The 21,412-nt window shown below is 43.6% G+C and overlaps 1 protein-coding gene across 1 annotated transcript in view; it reads right to left on the bottom strand.

The window, feature by feature from the left end:
• The window catches only part of LOC147706701 (solute carrier family 22 member 7-like), a 217,545-nt gene extending 197,366 nt beyond the window's left edge, over positions 1–20,179 (bottom strand). Inside the window, exons 1-3 of the mRNA XM_086925326.1 lie at positions 20,059–20,179; positions 1,779–1,895; positions 1,239–1,384 (exon numbers count right to left, since the gene is read on the bottom strand). Coding sequence (XP_086781452.1) covers positions 1,239–1,384; positions 1,779–1,895; positions 20,059–20,179 — 384 coding nt within the window. The remainder of the gene's footprint in view (positions 1–1,238; positions 1,385–1,778; positions 1,896–20,058) is intronic.
• Between the last annotated feature and the right edge of the window lie 1,233 nt (positions 20,180–21,412).

Below are 21,412 nucleotides of genomic sequence, written 5' to 3'. Positions count from 1 at the left end.
TCTAGACCTGTGTGCTTATTCAAGTTAAAACATACTGCATGTGTTCAAACCACTTATTGATGGGCTGACATGTTTCATTGTCTGTCAACTATAGCGGCAATTTCTTCAGGGCTCAAGGACTGTGTCCACCTTTTCTAGAAATCCAACCCACTTTTCTGCTTGTGTCAAGCCTGATGACCTCAGATTGGGCTTCTGCATAAGGTAAAAGCTCAGGGGTTTGCCTGATGCGAGCCCAAAAGAGCAACAGGCAAAGCATTGCTACATCGCCAATGGATTGTGTGCCCATATCGAGCAAAAGGGGGGTAGGTGGAACATATTTGGGCAGCAAGCAATGGAGTACAAGAGAAACACAGGGCCATAACTCCTGGGCAGCTCTTGTTTCCATTTTTCTCCCTAGGACGCCTCACAGGGAAAGCCAGGACGGGTTCCACAGCGGTATTCGTACAAGCGCCTTGAGACCCTTGCGGGTGAGTAGTGCGCTATACAAGTATCAATTTTTACAATTTATCTCACTCTACTTACTGAAAAAAACACAAAAACTGACCACAGAGTACATCAAACAGAGATGCAAGATAAAATTACAACTCCGTCATGCACGTACCTGTCCATCTTACACACACTCACACTCCTGCCATACACACACTCACACTCCTGCCATACACACACTCACACTCCCGCCATACACACACTCACACTCCGTGATACACACACTCACACTCCGCCATACACACACTCACACTCCTGCCATACACACACTCACACTCCGTGATACACACACTCACACTCCGCCATACACACACTCACACTCCGCCATACACACACTCACACTCCTGCCATACACACACCCACACTTCTGCCATACACACACTCACACTCCTACCATACACACACTCACACTCCGCCATACACACACTCACACTCCTGCCATACACACACTCACACTCCTGCCATACACACACTCACACTCCTGCCATACACACACTCACACTCCGCCATACACACACTCACACTCCGCCATACACACACTCACACTCCGCCATACACACACTCACACTCCTGCCATACACACACCCACACTCCTGCCATACACACACTCACACTTCTGCCATACACACACTCACACTCCTGCCATACACACACTCACACTCTTGCCATACACACACTCACACTCCTGCCAACCTCTTAATCTTACAGCTGAACACTAGCTTTACAACTCCACCCCAATCCATCCTTCTCACCTGCTTTATTTCTTCTAATACTGCTGCTGCCCCTTCCCTTACCAGTGCACATCTTACAAGCACCATTTCTGCCTCATCTGTGTCTTCCACCATCCTCACCACAACCTCTTCTTTGGATACTAGTGTGACCTTCACTCTGCCGTCACCTACATTAATGTCACATTTACTACTTAATTTTCAATAGCCCAACCCTTCATACTCATATCTTGCTGCCCTCAGCCCTTTCCTCAGACTTTATGGGCCCGATTGACAGAACTAACTTAAGACAAAATCCTAAACTTACTACTTTTGGTATTCACAGAAGTTAGGATTTTGTCTGACGTTTGTCTTAAGACAGACTTAAGACAGACTTAAGTTAGGATTCTGTCTTAAGATAAACTTAAGACAAAATGATAACTTCTGTGAATACCAAAAGTAGTAAGTTTAGGATTTTGTCTTAAGTTAGTTCTGTGAATCGGGCCCTCAGTTCCAAATTTCAGTCTGCTTCTATGACCAATGTTACCACCACCAGGCCTGGCAGTGTTGAAGAACACTCTTTACCTTTCTGTGGAACAGAAAAATCTGATTTGTCCTCTACCGCCTCCATGTCTTTCTTTAGGTGAGCCCGCTGTCCTACGTCTCTTAGAAGCTTTTCACTCCTTTTCTCTGTATTGGCTCCTATCAATATATCGATTGCAGTAAACTACCTCTCATTCAGTGGCAGCTCTCCCGTTAGAGCAGAGGAGCGCCGCCCGCTGCCCTTTGAGGGGTGCAAAAAAAGATAATAAAATGAAGTTATTACCATTTTATTTTTCAGTGCGGACTCAGGGCCAGGTTAGGGCGGGGCTGGGTGGCCAGAGCAGAGGGAGGAGTGGTTTGCACTCTCTAAGTGCGCATGATGGTTTGGGCGGCCAAACAGTCATGCACTCTTTGCATGTTCTCAGTCTGCTGTAATATAAAGAAGATGGAGAAGATACACTGTCACCCATCCCCTCTCCGAGCACAGAACTACGGCGCTCAGACCAATCACAACGCTACTGTAATGCAGCATCGTGATTGGCTGGGAGAGTCTGGGTGCTTCTGTTCTGTGCTTTCGAGAGAAGAGGACGGAGGAGAGACGGCAGCGACGTTCATAGGTATGTTTCTTTTTCTTTTTTTCACCCCTGGTCCGAGGCAGCCACAACTGCTCTCATTAACCCAAATAGTAAAATCCATTGGATTTACTGGTGCATGTTGTGAGTGACCAAATATCAGTCCTTTCGGGCTTCTGTCAAACTAATCTGTTCCTCCAGCGCACGCATGGGCGCTCTTCCAGGAACCTTCAACCACAAGGAACTTCAGGACTCCAGGCCTCATATACAGACCCCTTGCGCTGTCAGTGCGTCACATTTTTGACTCATCAGTGGCGCAATTGGCTTGCCCATACTTACAAGGCCATGTAAAGTCATCCTGCACGACTTTTCAAGGCATTGCAAATATTGGCCCTTTTCACGCATTACTCTGTGTGAAAGGGGCATTCCATAGGTGCTGCTGTGGGTGCTCCCACGCAAAATCCATGGAACTGGACACATTCACTGATTTACAACATTTTGAAAAGCTGAGAATGCATCAGAATCGCAGTAGTGAGAAATACTTTTATTTCTCCTCGTTTTTCCTTTTTCCTTTTTCTCTTTTTCTCTGCGTGATGCATTCTACAGCACGCGTGGAAAGAGGAATGCAACATACACAAATGCACAATCACAAATGCACTTGCACAAACATAATGCAACATAATGCAAGGGTGCCTGTGCTGGCGCTTAGCAGGCAGGTGTGCACCAGTGCAGGCGAAAGCACACGACTGCGTTGTATTGTTGTTGATATGACACATCAATCAATCAATCAATTAGTTTTTTCTAGAGCGCGGTAATCACCCGTGAAGGTCTGAAGGCGCTGGGGGTCCAGCTCCGGATCAGACGAAGACCCGGGTCTTGAGGCTCTTCCTGAAGGGGTGCAGAGTGGGGGAGCCTCTGAAGCAGACTGGGAGCTCGTTCCAGGTCTTGGCCGCGATGGAGAAGGCTCTTCCTCCTTCTCTGGTTCTGCGAATGCGTGGGGTCTCTGTCAGGGCGAGGTCGAAGAAGAGGAGGTTCCTTTTGGGTTCGTGGAAGGAGACTCTTTCCTTGAGGTAGTGGAGTCCGGTGTTGTGGAGGCATTCGTAGGCATGGGTGAGTAGCTTGAAGGTTACTCTCTTCTCAATGGGGAGCCAGTGGAGGTCTCGCAGATGTTGGGTCATGTGCTCACGGTGTGGGGTTCTGAGGACGAGTCTCGCTGCGCCGTTCGGGATGGTCTGGAGCTTGTGTTGCAGGGTTTTGTTGATTCCGGCGTAGAGGGCGTTACTGTAGTACAGTCTGCTGGTTATAAGTGCCTGGGTGATGGTCTTTCTGCATTCGGGGGGATACACTTGAAGGTCTTGCGGAGGATGCGGAGGGAGTTGAAGCAGGCAGAGGCAACGGCGTTCATATGGCGAGTCATGGTGAGGGAGGAATCTAGAATGATGCAGAGGTTTCGGGCGCGGTCTGATGGAGTGTGTGGGTTTCCGAGGGCCACCTTGTGTTGGAGGAGGGTCAAAGGATGACAACCTGTTTCTTCTCCAAGTGGAGCTTAAGGCAGCTGTTGTTCATCCAGACTGCGATGTCTTATATTCCTCCCTGGAAGCTGAGTCTGGTGTCTTTGGGGTTTTCCCTGAGGGAGAGGATGAGCTGGGGCTCGTCAGCGTAGGAAGTCCCTGTGCTTTTAACATGATGCAGCTAAGCGCTGCAAAATGGCTGGCAGCGCTGCATTGTTTTATTTTTTTTGTAAAAGAGGGTCTCATTTATGGAATTTTGGTGCAGGGCATCAAGTCACCTTGCGATTCGGCCCGACGTCAAAGTAATAGGGCGGGAAGGCACCATATTTAAGCAATACGGTGCATTCCTGTCCTTTCTCCCTGCGCTGGCACCGGTTCATCAGCCTAGCACCAACGTAGGCACCCTTGCACCAGTGCAAGGGCGTCTCCATTGCATGCAGGGTTCTTGTAGTGGAGGAAGGGGCCCTTTCCTGCACCCACGCATTCTATGTGTGTTGCAGAATGTAACACACATAGAATGTGGAAAAATAAGGAAAAATAAACATTTTTCTCCTCGTTACACCTCACTTAGGGAGGCATGCAGATTTGGCCCTTCCTCAGGTTTACATCACTTTGTAAATATGGAGCAGCGTCAACATCCATGGACGCTGCGTAGGACACCCACTGCAACATCTCCCAGGTACAGAGTAAGGCGACACATCAATTTGCGCTGCGTTGCCTCCACATTATTCACGGGGTCATTACAAGCTTCGCATGATTTCATAAATCTGATTGATTGCCCTGCATCACACGTGTACCACTTTATGTGGTGCAAAAGTGACGCAGAGCGCCCATAATTATGCCCCCAGGGTTCACGTTGTGCATCTCTCCTAAATCTTGGCATTTCAAAAGAGTCTACGATTTTCCTACTGATAGACTCAAAAAGTTCTTTCTAGCTGTTTTTTCTTTTTCGGTGTCTCAACATCACCATCCATTTGCGACTGCTTACTTTTATAATTATATCTGCTTCTAGATCAAAGCATTTTAATAATGCACCAGACCAATAACTAGCTCAGCCCTTCAAAGGCCAGCTGATGTCCTCGTCTCACATGAATGAGACCATTTTCCGGTTACTTCCTGAGAGATGTCATGGATTTTATTGTGGGACATTCCTTGAATAGATCTCAGCTCATCCCAAGAATGGCCTCAACTCATCTCTGTACTTTGCTGCAGGCACGTCTTTTAGGCTTTTTAACATGTGTGGGTCAAATTATGGCCGGCCAGCCAGGAAAGGCTGCCACCATTTCTTCCGCCATCTCCCGCCAGGGTCGCTCCATCAGACCTGGAGGCGGATCAGTCGCCGTAGACTGATCCTCCATCAGGCCTGGCGCAATCACTCCAAACATAGGCAGAGAGGAGGACAGATCCAGAGTAATCTGTGCTGGTGCCATGTCTGCCTACCAGGGCACCTTAAATATGGTGGATGTAAAAATAAACAAAAAAAGAGTTACCTTGTAGGTGGCCGATTCACAGAACTAATCTGAGACAAAATCCTAAACTTACTACTTTTGGTATTCACAGAAGGCATTTAGTAGTCTTAAGTTAGGAATTTGTTTTAAATTAGAATTTTGTCTTAAGACAAACTTAAGTTTAACTTAAGTTTAATTTGAGTTTAATTTAAGACAAAATACTAAATTAAGACAAAATCATAATTTAAGACAAAATCCTTCTAAATGCCTTCTGTGAATACCAAAAGTAGTACATTTAGGATTTTGTCTCAGATTAGTTTTCTGAATCGACCCCTAGGTGTTAATGAGAGCAGATATACTTGTTTGGAAGCCACAATCAGGGAATTCATCTCAGGTCCCTCAAACTTTATTCAGTTAAATAAAACATTTGACGGACGAGATCGCAAGACATTTTTTGAAAAAAGCATTGAAAAATAAATACAGTGGGTGGGAACTTTAAGAGTAACAGACTGGAATACAAACAAGGATACACATATATATATATATATATATATATATATATATATATATATATATATATATATATATATATATTCACTGAAAAAACCATAAGTTATAGACCATATATAGTTAGGAATTCGCATTTACAAAACCTTATTTTACTCACACAAAACCATTGAAATTCCATATATAGTTAGTTGCACTAACTATATATCGCGCACCCGCAATCCACTGCTGATGATGTCACATATTACATCATTCATGACATGGTCAGTGACATCACTGATGACATCACTGATGACATCTCAAATGACATCACTGATGACATCTCAAATGACATCACTGATGACATCACTGATGACATCTCATTTGACATTACTGATCACATCACTGATGATATCATTCATGTGATAATACGATGAACCTCTTCAGACTCTAATATAACCTTAGATACAATAAACAGACACTCACAGACTGTCACTCATCCATGGAGTTACTCACACACCTAGTCAGTCATGCAAAGAATCAATCACACCTCCATTTCCTCAACTATACAGTTATACAAACTTTACTTATTCAAACATATACTAACACATATTTACTCTCTTATACAATCCCTGATACAAGTTCACAATGATCCATACAGCCACTCACACATTCACTGGCTCTTATGCACAGTTATTTATATATGTCAACTCTCACATGTACTGTGTTTTACATATGTACTTACTTTGACATGTAGCACTGAGATATCCATTCACTCACCAATACACTCATGCACACAGTCAACCGCCCATACAGCTGTTTCCACATGCACTTTTGAAACCATACATCTAGTGAATCAACTGCTCACACATCTATGCACTGAGTCATACACCACCCAGCCACCCACACACACACTCAGTCTCCCATACAAATACTTGGGCAACCAATCAATAACCCATATAGTTACTCATATAGCTACTTATCAACACATGCAACAGTTTACAGAACAACAGACATAATGATGCACAAATTAAGACAGTTTAGTCACTAACCCATGCACTCAGTGAGACACATTTAATCACTCACTCATACAGTCAGTCATGCACCTACTAAATCCTTCATCCAGACACTTATACATCCACTCATTCTTCAATATGTAAGACATATTTTAACTTTACAGAAACATACAGTCACTGGATGTTGTCATCAGTGATGTCATCAGTGATGTCACTGACCATGTCATGAATGATGTAATATGTGACATCATCAGCAGTGGATTGCGGGTGCGCGATATATAGTTAGTGCAACTAACTATATATGGAATTTCAATGGTTTTGTGTGAGTAAAATAAGGTTTTGTAAATGCGAATTCCTAACTATATATGGTCTATAACCTATGGTTTTTTCAGTGAATTTTCAAGGTTTTGTAAATGCTAATTCCTAACTATATATGGTCTATAACCTATGGTTTTTTCAGTGAATTTTGAAGGTTTTGTAAATGCTAATTCCTAACTATATATGGTCTATAACCTATGGTTTTTTCAGTGAATATATATATATATACATACATATATAAACATATATCATCTGTATATCTATATAAATACAAACATAAATGCATGCATACATATACTTATATGCATACAGATGCATGTTATTTACATGAAAGTTGAAAAAACACTAATAAAAGCAAAGCTAAAAAGCCACCTCATTACAAACAGAATGGCTTTAACTTAAACGAGGGCGAGATCTATTGCATTTTCAATGCTTGTTTACTTTGGTTCCATCAAGAAGGCATTCAGATGTGTCACACATTTGCCATAAATTCTGAATGTTAGCACTCTAGTTGCACATTAGATCACTGTAGTAAAGCTACTGCTCACCAGGGACGTCTGCTGCTGGTATTCAAAGTGCATGTTTCAGTCTGCATGTCAGAATTTTTTTAATGAAATAGAAGGGGATTTCAGAAGTCACTCAAAATGATCCCTAATTTTTCCTTCTGAAGCACTAATCATACTTTCTATGGCAAAATTAACCCCCTCATGTTGTTCCTTTTTAAATTGAGTGTTTTCAGACTTACCACTTCATTCCAATCAAGATGGCTTCTGGTGTGCCATACTTTTGTCATAAGTAAGACTGTTAGCGCTCTAGTTGTTCTTTAGAACACTCTGGGACATTCTGTCATTGGGCTATACTTGGGGTACATCTGGGTGATATTTGGGCTACATTTAGGCTCTTTTGTCTCTGGTGGCCATCTTGGGAGACTGTATGTCAGAATTTTTTAATGAAATTGAAGAGGGTTTGAGAAGTCACTCAAAATGTGCCCTAATTTTTCTTTCTGCAGCACTAATCATAATTCATATGGCAAAATATACCCCCTCATTTTGTTCCTTTTTAAATTAAATGTTTTAAGAGTTACCACTTTATTCCAATCAAGATGGCTTCAGGTGTGCCATACCTTTGTAATAAGTAGGACTGTTAGCGCTCTAGTTGTTCTTTAGAACACTCTGGGACATTCTGTCATTGGGCTATACTTGGGCTACATCTGGGTGATATTTGGGCTACATTTGGGCTCTTTTGTCTCTGGTGGCCATTTTGGGAGACTGCATGTCAGAATTTTTTAATGAAATAGAAGAGGATTTGAAAAGTCACTCAAAATGTACCCTAATTTTTCTTTCTGCAGCACTAATAATACCTTCTATTGCATAATTTACCCCCTCATTTTGTTCCTTTTTAAATTAAATGTTTTAAGAGTTACCACTTTATTCCCATCACGATGGCTCCAGGTGTGCTATACCTTTGTAATAAGTAGGACTGTTGCGCTCTAGTTGTTCTTTAGAACACTCTGGGGCATTCTGTCATTGGGTTATACTTGGGCTACATCTGGGTGATATTTGGGCTACATTTGGGCTCTTTTGTCTCTGGTGGCCATTTTGGGAGACTGCATGTCAGAATGTTTTAATGAAATAGAAAAGGATTTGAGAAGTCACTCAAAATGTGCCCTAATTTTTCATTCTGCAGCACTAATCATACTTTCTATGGCAAAATATACCCCCTCATGTTGTTTCTTTATAAATTAAATGTTTTAAGAGTTACCACTTTATTCCAATCAAGATGGCTTCAGGTGTGCCATACCTTTGTAATAAGTAGGACTGTTAGCGCTCTAGTTGTTCTTTAGAACACTCTGGGACATTCTGTCATTGGGCTATACTTGGGCTACATCTGGGTGATATTTGGGCTACATTTGGGCTCTTTTGTCTCTGGTGGCCATTTTGGGAGACTGCATGTCAGAATGTTTTAATGAAATAGAAAAGGATTTGAGAAGTCACTCAAAATGTGCCCTAATTTTTCATTCTGCAGCACTAATCATACTTTCTATGGCAAAATATACCCCCTCATGTTGTTTCTTTTTAAATTAAATGTTTTAAGAGTTACCACTTTATTCCAATCAAGATGGCTTTAGGTGTGCCATACCTTTGTAATAAGTAGGACTGTTAGCGCTCTAGTTGTTCTTTAGAACACTCTAGGAGGCTGCAGTAGAACACAAAGGAATCAACTGACAGTCTCTGTCCTTGTTGGATGTACATGTTTTACTGAGAATGTCAGACTTCATTTTCACATGACTGAGAAAGATAATGTGAATTTACAGAAAATATGCTTTCAGTTTAGCTTATAGATCCCCTTCCAAACCACTGTGGGAAAAACATGAGATATTAGTTTTCTTTCAAACAATATTCATGATATCACAGCAGAAGATTTTTTCACATGGTAAAATCACCTTAGAACCCACCACAATTCCTAAAACGAGTATGGTACCATCAACAAATGATTTATAATGTAACTAAAGTCCTAAAACCCTCTATTAACTACAATGCTTTTTCATGAGGTGCTATCATGTATATTGGTCCCAAGATGGCTGCCAACACTTCTTGGATGAAGTGCTGACAGCCAATCAGATCAGATGTGTGGTTAGGCTCCGCCCAGATATATATCTTTTTTTGAACCTAAATTACTCAAAATCCACTGGAGCACATATATTGAGACCTAGCAAAGGCACATCGGGCTAACAGTCCCTACAATTTTGCCAAGTTTCGTGCAAATCCATTCAGCCGTTCGAGCTAAAAGTGAGGCCAACCGCCCTATGGAAATTAACATGGGAAAAACGTGTTTTGGGACCCCCCTTTTTTCTTGGCCCCCCCTTGATGAAACCCCCCCCCAAATTGTCAGGGGCTGCTCAGAAACAAAATGTTCCATTTTCCTGAAAATTTCAGCCAATTCCGTCCACAAACGCCAAAGTTATTAGACATAGAATTTTCAAAAATCCCATAGAGAAAAAATCCTAACTATATATACCTACTGGCGACCGCCAGTAGGTAATATATATATATATATATATATATATATATATATATATATATATATATATATCCAACACGGGTCCTCACCAAGGCACTCAGAGCTTCATTTAGCCGCGCTACCTCGAAGAAAAACAGCAGGACCAGGTATTCCGTGAGTTGATGTTTTTTATTTGGCAACAAACGGCAGATTTAATATATATGTGTATATATATATATATACACATATATATTAAATCATTTGGTTCCGCTAGTGCTGAAACGCCGCCTTGACTCAACCTCTTCACGATGGGGGCTCGTGCTGGATGGCGAGCCCTGAAATTACTTCGTATCTCCACACACTCCTCCAGGTATGAAAAACACGAGCCCAAGTGCATCCAAAGGTTTTATTTTAGCAAAAACAGCAACAGATTAACTCAACGCGTTTCGGGATAATCTCCCTTGCTCACGAGTCAACATATATATATATATATGTATATATATATATATGTATATATATATATATATATATATATATATATATATATTCACTGAAAAAAACATAGGTTTCACACCAGTTATAGTTAGCTGGAAATTTTACTGATATAAAACCATTGAAATTCCCACGTTATAGTTAGTCGGACTCACTATAACTTGCGCGTGCAATGCACTGCTGATGACATCACATATTACATCACTCATGACATGGTCAGTGACATCACTCATGACACCATCCTTGTGACATAGTGACAGACCTCCTTTCACTATAATGTAACCCTTGAGACTCATATTCAAAAATAGAAACTGAAATTTTTAAAAAAATGGAGATACCTATATCAGTTACAACAAGCAATTCAGTAATTCCACTATCTATATACACATCCACTCATTCACCAACAGTTCTATATAGTCACTCATACATATACTCACTCATCATATGAAGTGATACACCTATACATCCTGTTACACACCGACATTCATCCAAAAGTTACTCACACACATATTCACACGTGCAAATAAACTATTGGACATCCATTTATTTGAATATAGAGTTATACACACACTTCCACCTTACTTCTATTTAAAATTACACATATTTATTCTCTTAAACAATCACTTATAGAAACACATACTTATTTAAACAGGAACTCTTACAATCTCTTACTCTCACATATACTCACTTATATACATCAATATTCATATATACTAGATTAAAACATATGTAGTTACTGATAAAGACACTAGTGAGACAGTCATTCACTCACTAACAAACACATATAGACACTCATCCACCCATACAGTCCTGTACATATGTTGTCTTCAAAACACATACAAACAAAGAGTCAGTCACTCATGCATCTATGTGCTAAGTAATACCCCCACCAAACCATATAGACACTCATACTGATACTAATAAAAATATCTAATAACCCATATACATACACATGAGTGGATGTGTATTAGATGGTGGTATTACTGAATTGGTTGTTGTATCTGGTATGGGTATATCCACTTTTTTGAAAATATTAGTTTCTATTTTTGAATATGTGTTTCATGGGTTACATTACACTGAAAGGAGGTCTGTCACTGTGTCACAAGGATGGTGTCATCAGTGATGTCATGAGTGATGTCACTGACCATGTCATGAGTGATGTAATATGTGATGTCATCAGCAGTGCATTGCACGCGCAAGTTATAGTGAGTCCGACTAACTATAACGTGGGAATTTCAATGGTTTTATATCAGTAAAATTTCCAGCTAACTATAACTGGTGTGAAACCTATGTTTTTTTCAGTGAATTTAATAGGTTTTTTAAATGCTAATTCCTAACTATAACTGGTGTGAAACCTATGGTTTTTTTCAGTGAATTTCATAGGTTTTTTAAATGCTAATTCCTTACTATAAGTTTCACTTTATAAATAAGACTGTTAGCACTCTAGTTGTTCTTTTTAACACTCTGGTACATTCTGTCATTGGGCTACAGTTGTGCTACATCTAGTTGAATTTTGGGCTACATTTACAATTTTTGATCTCTGGTGGCCATCTTTGGGCTTCATTGGGCTACTTTGGGCTACATTTGGGCTACATTTTGGCTCTAACATATATTAAGCCCAATGTAGCACAATACATATTTTTATAAAGTTAATTTTTTTACAAACCACTTCAGAATAGGGCTACCTGTCTCTACAATTATCCCATTTTTTTTTTTTTAATTTTTGGGGGGAGCGCTCCCAGAGCGCGCCCCGGAGTGCGCCCCGAAAAGCGTATTTCTGAAAAGCGCCCCCGGGCGCGCTCCGGGGAGCGTCTCGTGAGCGCCAATATCGCAAACGAAAACATGATCGTGACGTATCGCGTAGCCGCGACCGCGTGATACGCACGGCGTAAGCGCACCCGGAAGTACTCGAACGAATACGATCGCAAAACGTAAACTTCCGACGCGCTTACGCTGCGCGCCCCCGTGCGCGTAGCGTAAGCGCGTCGGGTCATGTGAGCAGAAAATAACACTTTTCATTGGTTCATAACAGTTTTAGTTTCATAATGATGAAGCCCCTGGTCTTGTGACCTGAAAATAACACTTCTCATTGGTTCAGGACAGTTTTGTTTTCCAAATGATGAAAGCCCCCACCTTTTTTCCTTATTCTGACTTTGTCCTTTGACTGAGGAAGATCTGTTTGGAACTCTCTGTACCTTTTTGTACTTTAAAATGGCTTCAGTAGCAGCAGCAGCAGGTGCATCTCAGCCACCACCACCACCACCACCACCAAGAGGACCAGCTCCAAATTATATTGGTGGTCAAGAACAGGAGGAGGAGGAAGAGGAAGAGGAGGAGGGGAGAAGAAGATGGCTGCCTGAAGAAAACACACCTTATAAACCCAAACCACACTTCATTTGGCAGTTTTTTTCAATCCCAGAGGGGCAAAAAAAGGTGAATGCGCCCAAAGTCACTTGCCTCATCTGCGATGATGAACTTTCACGGGGCAACCCAAATAAGAAATATTCTTTTGGTAACTATACCATGATTCGGCACATGACAAGAAAGCATCCAAACAACTACTCTCGCGCAGAGTTCCGGGAACTGGCCAGTAACCTCCCCCAGTCATCAAGGACCCCCTCCCAAAGAAAACAACCCTCTTCCTCGCAACCAGAAACATCTGAGGTGATGCCTTGCATTCAGCCAAGATTTGCTGATTTTAAAATTACTTGTAAGGCTTGTGGCAAGCTTATCTCCTATGGGGAACAAAGTGTTAAGCTCATCGTCCTTGCAGGTGATAATCACAAGTGCCCCAAAAAGAAATAATTTTTGGGGTTTTTTGTTTTTTTGCTCCAGTTGAGCCAGTTTCAATTCCCTTTTTTTGTTTCTCCCCCTAAAAAATACAAAAAAAATATAAAACTGTTTTGAAAAGCCAAAAAAAGTTTAAAAAGTTCCAAAAACACAAAAAAAATATAAAACAACAAAAAGAAGAAAAAAAAAAGTTCTTTTAAGAACTACCTCCAATTTCTAAATGAAAACTTCATTTTTTTAAAACTCTGTCATCTTTTTCCCTCATTTTACGCTCCCCGGTGCGCTACCTGGTGCGCGCACCGAGCGCTTCCCCCGCGCAAAACGAAAAAAAAAAAAATATTTTAAATGCCCCGCGGGGCCCTTTTATAGCCCCCACATCAAACCTAGGGGGTCAAAGGGGTCTATCCCTGACGCCTTATGGTCAGTTCCCACTTTGTTTTAGCCACCTCTTATGTCTCGATTTTACCGAGACACAAGATGGCGACCGCTCTGGACTGTTTGGAATGTTTACAGACACCCGAGAGCCAATCAGCTTTCCATGCGCACCTCGCGTGTCGCGCCTGGAGCGCACTCCGGTGCGCGCACCTGTGCGCTGCTATAGATATATATATTTTTTTGGACCTAAATTACTCAAAATCCACTGGAGCACATATCTTGAGACATAGCAAAGGCACATCGGGCTACCAGTCCCTACAATTTTGCCAAGTTTGGTGTAAATCCATTCAGCCGTTCGGGCTAAAAGTGAAATCGACCGCCCTATGGAAATTAACATGGGGAAAACGCGTTTTGGGACCCCCCTTTTATCTCGGCCCCCGCTTATTGTATCCCCGCCAAACTTTCAGGGAAGGACCGGAGCTCGACGAGGCCATTTTCCTGAAATTTTCAGGCAGATTCGTCAACCGGTGCCAAAGTTATTCCAAATAGAATTTTGAGATTTAACATTGAAAAAAATCCTAACTATAACTACCTACTGGCGACCGCCAGTAGGTAATATATATATATATATATATATATATATATATATATATATATATATATATATTTTTTTTTTTTTTTTTTTTTAAAGATTCTGAACTATCCATAGCTTTTTGTTGGATTCTCGTATAAACAAGATGTAAGTTTATTTATTTATTTATTTTATTTATTTTTAGAGTTTTCTATAGCGCGAACCAGACCCAAGATAGGGTATCAGAGCACTTTACATAAAGAGTGCAGGGTGAACACATTTAATGGAGAGCATTGTAAACAACAACAACAACCCAAATTCTTTTTTTTTTTTAAATTAAAAAAAAAACTGTGACTAGCAGCATTGAGAATTGTTCTAAACAAGAAAGTAAGATCAAGTTCATGCGGGTCTTAACTACGCAGTCTCAGTGACCCGAGAGTAGAGGTAGTTAGGAGGTTGTAGAGCTGGTGTCGTGATTGTGCGGATTTATGGAAGGAATTTGCTCATCAAGAATAATTTTGCTTCCTTTTTGAGGAGAGGAGTAGAGGATATTTTTCTGATGTATGGTGGAAGCGAGTTCCATATTCTTGGCGCTGCTCCGGAGAATGCTCTGCTGGAAGTTTTAGTCTTCTTGAAGCGTGCAGGTTTCAGGAGTAGATTGTCTGTGCTCCTTGAGTGTCTGTTTCCTCCCGATAATGTACTTTTTGGGTTTGGTACTGGGGGTTGTTGTAGTGTAACGCCTTGTGACTGATGCAGGCCATTTTTAGGTGGATTCGAGCTTCGTAGGGTAGCCAGTTGAGTGCTTTCAGGTGTGGCGATATGTGGTCATATTTCCTAGAGCCTGTTAAGAGTCTTGCTGCGGCATTGAGACAGGCTTTTAGAGGGACGGTTGAGATTTTGGGAAGCCCTGAGAGGGCGGTACATCCGTATTCCAGCCTCGAGATAACTAAGGACTGAACTGCAGTTTTGAGGTCTGAGTTCTCGAGGAATGGTTTCAATTTTCTGAGATAGCTGAGGTGGAAGCGGGCCTTTTTGGCCAACAGGTTGATGTGACTTTGCATGTTAAGGTTCTTATCCAGAGGGATTCCAAGTGATATGGAAGAGTCCACCAAAATGGGCGTGCAGTTCAGAGCAGTGATAATTTTTATCCACTCCTTTGTCTCAGTGGAGTTATTAGGGGGGAGATTAAAAGAAACTCTGGTACTTATTTATGGGCCTTCGCGTCACTACTGCGCCGCCTGTGCGTCACTTTTTGTGATGCACCAGCGGCATAAAATATGCGCCTTGTTGCACCATATTTACAAAGTGACTCATCTAGGTGTAGTGTAGTTCCTAGTTTCCCACTAGGCCCTGCGCATTGGAATAACATAAACAGTAGTATCGACGTGGAACTGCGGATATTCCAGGCCTCCACTGACTATGCTAAACTTAATTGGGTTGTGTTACCAACTAGCTCAGAGGTCACTGGAAACTTTCTTCTCTGCATAGGAAGTGATCAGCTTCCTTGGCACAGACAAGAAGGGATTCAGCTTTCCAACAACCGTGCAACATGACAACTTTGCTCCTCAGATCAAGAGTCGATCTCTAGGGTCGTGTGAAACAATAGACATAGATTTCACTCAGTCAGTCTAGTGCAGTTTACTTTCACAGTATGTAGAGAATAGAGAGACGGGCGTGTATCAATAAAGGATTAACATTTATTGAACAGTCTTTCTTCTCATACAAGAGAAATGTATTGCCACAATTGCAATAACTGTTATTATAAAAAGTACGTACAGTAAGATAAGAATAGCGAAATAGAACTGTAAAAGCATTGATATGGTTTCTTAGCCATACAATGGTTTAAAAGTAATAAAACATATATACAGTCATATATACATTAGGCTAACATACTCAACTGGTGCTTCTAACTAAGCCTACCCCAGTGTGCCTGACCTAAGCCTAACACGTGAGAAGGGGAGCAAGTAAGTAGCTTAAGTTAAGTTGGTTTTGCCAAGGTTTGTTTCAAGAATTCTCGTTTAAGGGTTTAGTCAACACCATACCTCTGAATAGAATGATGGAGGATTGGTATCTCCTTCAGGGGTCTCTCTCGATATCCCAGTCACCCGCGAGGGTAAACTGGAAGCGCCGGGACTGGATTTCTCTACACGAGAAAGGCAGCGGCTTCTCTCAGCGCGTCGAGGAAGGAGGGGTGACAGCGTCCGCGGGCAGCTGGGCTGGATGTCTTCGCAGAGGACGGCTGCACGGCTCCTCAAGCGTACTGAACCATAGTTCGCGCTGTAGCGGCGATAATGGTAATCAGTAGCTTCACCACCACAGGATAGCAGGCTGCAGCGACAGAGTGCTAGTTTTTACCAACACGGGGTCATGCAGGCAGCTGGCATCAGCAACAGGTTCGCTCATTGCTTAAGGCAACGTTGGTAATATTTATACCTGACAGGTGCCGGGTTTGACGCAAGTTTGCTGGACATAAGACGTCAATTAAAGATGTCACTAGGAAGTGACAGTTATCAGTTGCTCATTAGAGTTCCATTACTAATCAAAACATAGCAAGCGGGGATTTCCAGGTTTGCTAAGTTTTTATCTTGTTGAAGAACTTGGAGTGTTATCTAGGAATATCAGATAGTGACTGCTGCTCTGTCATTGCACTAATTGGTCGCAAAGGAAGTAGCAGAGAGTCATGCTGGAATGTGGCTCTGTTCGTGTGAGGCCAGAGATGACTTTTCAGAAAATCGTACTTGAACGGTTATGCCAATATAGGGAATAAAGGGCTTTATAGCCGAATAGGGGCATAAGGTCACAGTATCGATCAGGAACCTAGATAAGCACGCAACATAGGTAGACCATCAGCAGACCCCACCGACCTCAAGAACTACCGCCCCATCTCGCTCCTCCCGTTTCCTGCCAAAGTCATCAAGAAGACCGTCAACAGACAGCTTGCCGCCTTCCAGGAGACGAACGGATCCCTCGACCACTCACAGTCCGGCTTCTGAGCCAACCACAGCACCGAGATCGCCCTTATCGCAGCCACTGACAACATCCGAACCCTGCTCGACAACGGGGAAACAGAGGCCCTCATCCTCATGGACCTATCCGCAGCGTTCGATACTGTCTGCCACCGCACCCTAGTACAATGCCTCAGCAACGTCGGAGTCCAAGGGAAGGCACTGGAGTGGATCATTTTGTTCCTCGCCGGAAGAACCCAGAGAGTCCGCTTCCCCCCGTTCAGATCCAAGGCCATCGAAGTCATCTGCGGCGTACCACAAGGATCATCACTCAGCCCCACCCTCTTCAACGTCTACATGAGCCCACTCGCGGCCATTGCACGCCAACACAACCTCAGCATCATCTCCTATGCTGACGACACCCAGCTGATCCTCTCCCTCACCAACGACCCCGCCACCGCCAGAACCAACCTACACGAAGGGATGAAAGACGTAGCCGAGTGGATGAAGAACAGCCGCCTGAAACTGAACTCAGACAGGATGGAAGTACTCATCCTGGGATCATCCCCCTCTGCCTGGGACGACTCCTGGTGGCCCCCTGCCCTGGGCAGCGCACCCAAACCAATGGACCACGCACGCAACCTGGGCTTCATCCTGGACTCCTCCCTCTCGATGACCAGACAAGTCAACGCCATCTCATCATTGTGTTTCAACATCCTACGCATGCTCTGAAAGAGCTTCCGTTTGATCCCCACCGAAACCAGGAAGACAGTCACCCAGGCACTCGTCACCAGCCGACTGGACTACGGAAACACCCTCTACACCGGAACCACAGCCAAACTGCAGAAAAGACTCCAACGCATCCAGAATGCCTCCGCACGACTCATACTGGACATCCCCCGACACAGCCACATCTCTGGACACCTGAGAGACCTGCACTGGCTCCCCGTCAGCAAGAGAATCACGTTCCGCCTCCTCACCCACGCACACAAAGCCCTCCACGACCTGGGCCCCAGGTACCTCAACAATCGCCTGACCTTCTACACTCCCACCCGCCAGCAACGATCAACCAGCCACGCCCTCGCCGCCGTTCCACGCATTCGAAGAGCCACCATGGGAGGAAGATCCTTCTCCTACCTGGCAGCCAAGACCTGGAACTCCCTCCCCATCCACCTCCGTCTTACCCAAGACCACCTCTCCTTCAGGAAGCAACTCAAGACCTGGTTGTTCGAGCAGTAGCGGACCCCTCTCCCCCAAGCGCCTTGAGACCCTCCGGGTAAGTAGCGCGCTATACAAATTTCTTGATTGATTGATTGATTGATGCCTCACTTTGTAAACCCCTGCGCCACATTATACCTGCACCAGGTATAATGTATGCAGGGTGGGCCTTCCCTTGCAAGAAAGGGTCATAGAAGTGACGCAGTGAAATCTATAAGATTTCACTTCGCCACTTCTAGGACGCAAATGTGCCAATATCTTACGCCTGCCTCATGGCAGGGCCTGCCGCAGGCACATTTCACATGGGGCTTGCCCCATTTGAAATGACCCATTGCTAGAGCTGCGTCACTTTTGTGACACTCTCCATCAATGCGTCACTTTTGCGCCTACAGATACATCAGAAATACTGATGTATCTGTAACTCCTTGCGACATGATGCGTTATATTGTAACTATGACGCATCATTGGTGTCGCAAGGAGGGCACAATGAAAAGTGACGCATCGCTGTTTTCTCGCGGCGATGCTCACTTTTCATAAATGAGGTCCTCTGTTTTTTGAGAGTTTAGCTTGAGGAAGTTGGTCGATAGCCATTGGACAGTCTTTTCGAGAGCTTGATTCATTGTCCTTATCTCTTCAATAGAGGAGATCCTTATGTACAGTTGGGTGTCATCCGCATGTGGAAGGAGAGGTTCGCCTGCTGTAGTAGATCGGTAAGTGGTTCGACGTATAGGTTGAATAGCATGGGAGATACGGTGGAGCCTTGTGGATCTCCTAGTAGGTTAGGTGAGGAAACTGAGAGATTTTTGTTGATCATGTACGATTGCGTTCTATTTTCCAGGAAGGATTTGAACTATTGAAGGACTTTACCAGATAAACGCATCCTGTTTTCCAGTCTTCTTAGTAGTTTGTTGTGATTGACTGTATCGAAGGCTGATGAGACGTTGAGTAAGACTAGTAAGCAGGTTTTGTTGCGGTCAAGGGCTTGAAGGGCATCATATACTATATGCAGGATGGCTGTTTCTGTGCTATGAATAGGTTTGAAACCCGATTGGTGGGTGTTCAGTAGATTGAAGTTCAAGATGTGTTGGTTCAGTGGTTGCTGAACACATTTTTCCAGGACCTTGGCTAGCATTGGAATGTTGGTTATTGGTCGGAAGTTGTTGGAGTTGTCTGCTGTTATTTTTTTAGGTCGAGCAGACCTAAAAAGCATGCAAAGCATGCTTTGTCTGCGAAGACATCTTTTGTTGGCGTGTTCCGATGAATGTGAGACAGGGGATGTGCACGCGCTTTCCATCGGCGATTTCACCTCGTGGGCGCGCACGCCCAGCCCGGCGCCGTGCACATCTCCTGTTCTCAACATTCATAGCAAGTCAGCTTCTGGCCATCGCGCGCGTACACACACAGGCAAAGTCACGCATGCGCACACACATTCCCACGCGCACACACTCACCCCACCCCCCAGGCATACACACAGGCAGGCAGGCACACACACGCATGCACGCACCCCCCTCCCCACCACTCACGGGGCTCACACGCACACACACGCGCGCACACACAGATCCCCCCCCCCCTCCACTCACCGTGCTCTTTTCCGGCACTTCTCTGGATTTTCACGCTACCGCGGGGCTCTCCCTCCATGATGGGAGTCCCGCAACAACGAGCATCACCGGCCTCTTCCAGCCGCGTCACAGGCCCGCCCATGTCACTAGGCAAGGATGCCTGACTTCCTGGTTCAGGATCTGTCAACGTGTATTTTTCCTGTGGTAGCGAGGTCTCCAGCTGATGTTTTTCGTATAAAAGGGAGGGGTGTCCACGTTAATGGTTGCTTTCATTCGGATTTTAAAGGAGATTTTTCCATGTGTATTTTTATATATCACGATCTTTCTTGTTTAATTTTTGGATGGATGTTACTTTCTCCAGGACGGATAGGAGGGTGAGCGAATTCATTAAGAACACTAGAATTATGAAATCGGTAACTGTCCCAAATATATGTTGAGCATGCCCCCTCGTGTACACTTGCAAAGGGCTGTTTACAGTAGCCCCACAAGCAAGGTTGTGCAAAGACTATTTCGGAAGGTGTTTTAACCCCAAGCTTTTGATGAATACTGAGAAGTAGCTCCGTCCTGCAGCGCTAGGTGCAGAGGGTCACAGTAAAGCCTATAAACTCACCGCCCATGATATGGCCTCATATCAAAGATGATCGGGGTCTTCTAGTGCACAGGCCAGGCCTCCAACTGCACAAGCAGGATCAACATAGCCCCGCCCACTGCCAAAAGACGTACATTCGCTCAGTGATATAGCAGGCCAACCAATAAACAACTTGCAAACTTTCCCTCAGCCAGTCTCCAGCCACAGTAAAGTATCCAAACAGCCAATTACAAGCAAGCAGTGAGATGTTCCGGACAACTCAATGACAAGGCACCATCCAACCAATCCATGGGGAGCAGATTAGTTTAATAAAGCCTTGCGCCACCACAGCACAATTTATCTTTAATTAAACACATAGCGTGGTTGCCATAGTAACAAGTACACGCCGAGAGCGGCCAAGTGAATACATTGATTGGGGCAGGCAGCATAGAAAGGCTGAACAGCCATTACAACGCAACTTTCATTACCCGTTGCTATTACATGATGTAATGACATTCATTCCATAGAAAGCAGCAGAACAGCACACCTGTGCTGCTTTCATTCTTCAATCCTGCAGCACCTTATATTTAATATTTACACCTTCTCAAAGCACCTGTAATGCGTGACAATGCACTAGAATGCGCTAGTCTAACGCCTGGTACTTGGCAGGGATGTACAAGCTTCAAGGTTTTGTCTTAAGAAACGTGGCGGTTCTTCTGCAGCGGTTATAGGGGCCAAGCTTTAGAACAACTTGCCTCTCTCTCTGCAAGTCTCTTCTAATCATGCTCTTTAGCGGAAACAGCTGAA

The sequence above is a fragment of the Lissotriton vulgaris genome, chromosome 6, assembly GCF_964263255.1.
Source record: "Lissotriton vulgaris chromosome 6, aLisVul1.2, whole genome shotgun sequence".
NCBI lineage: Eukaryota > Metazoa > Chordata > Amphibia > Caudata > Salamandridae > Lissotriton > Lissotriton vulgaris.
The sequence above is the reverse complement of the archived record's forward strand: the minus strand, read 5'-3'. Positions and strand labels throughout refer to the sequence as shown.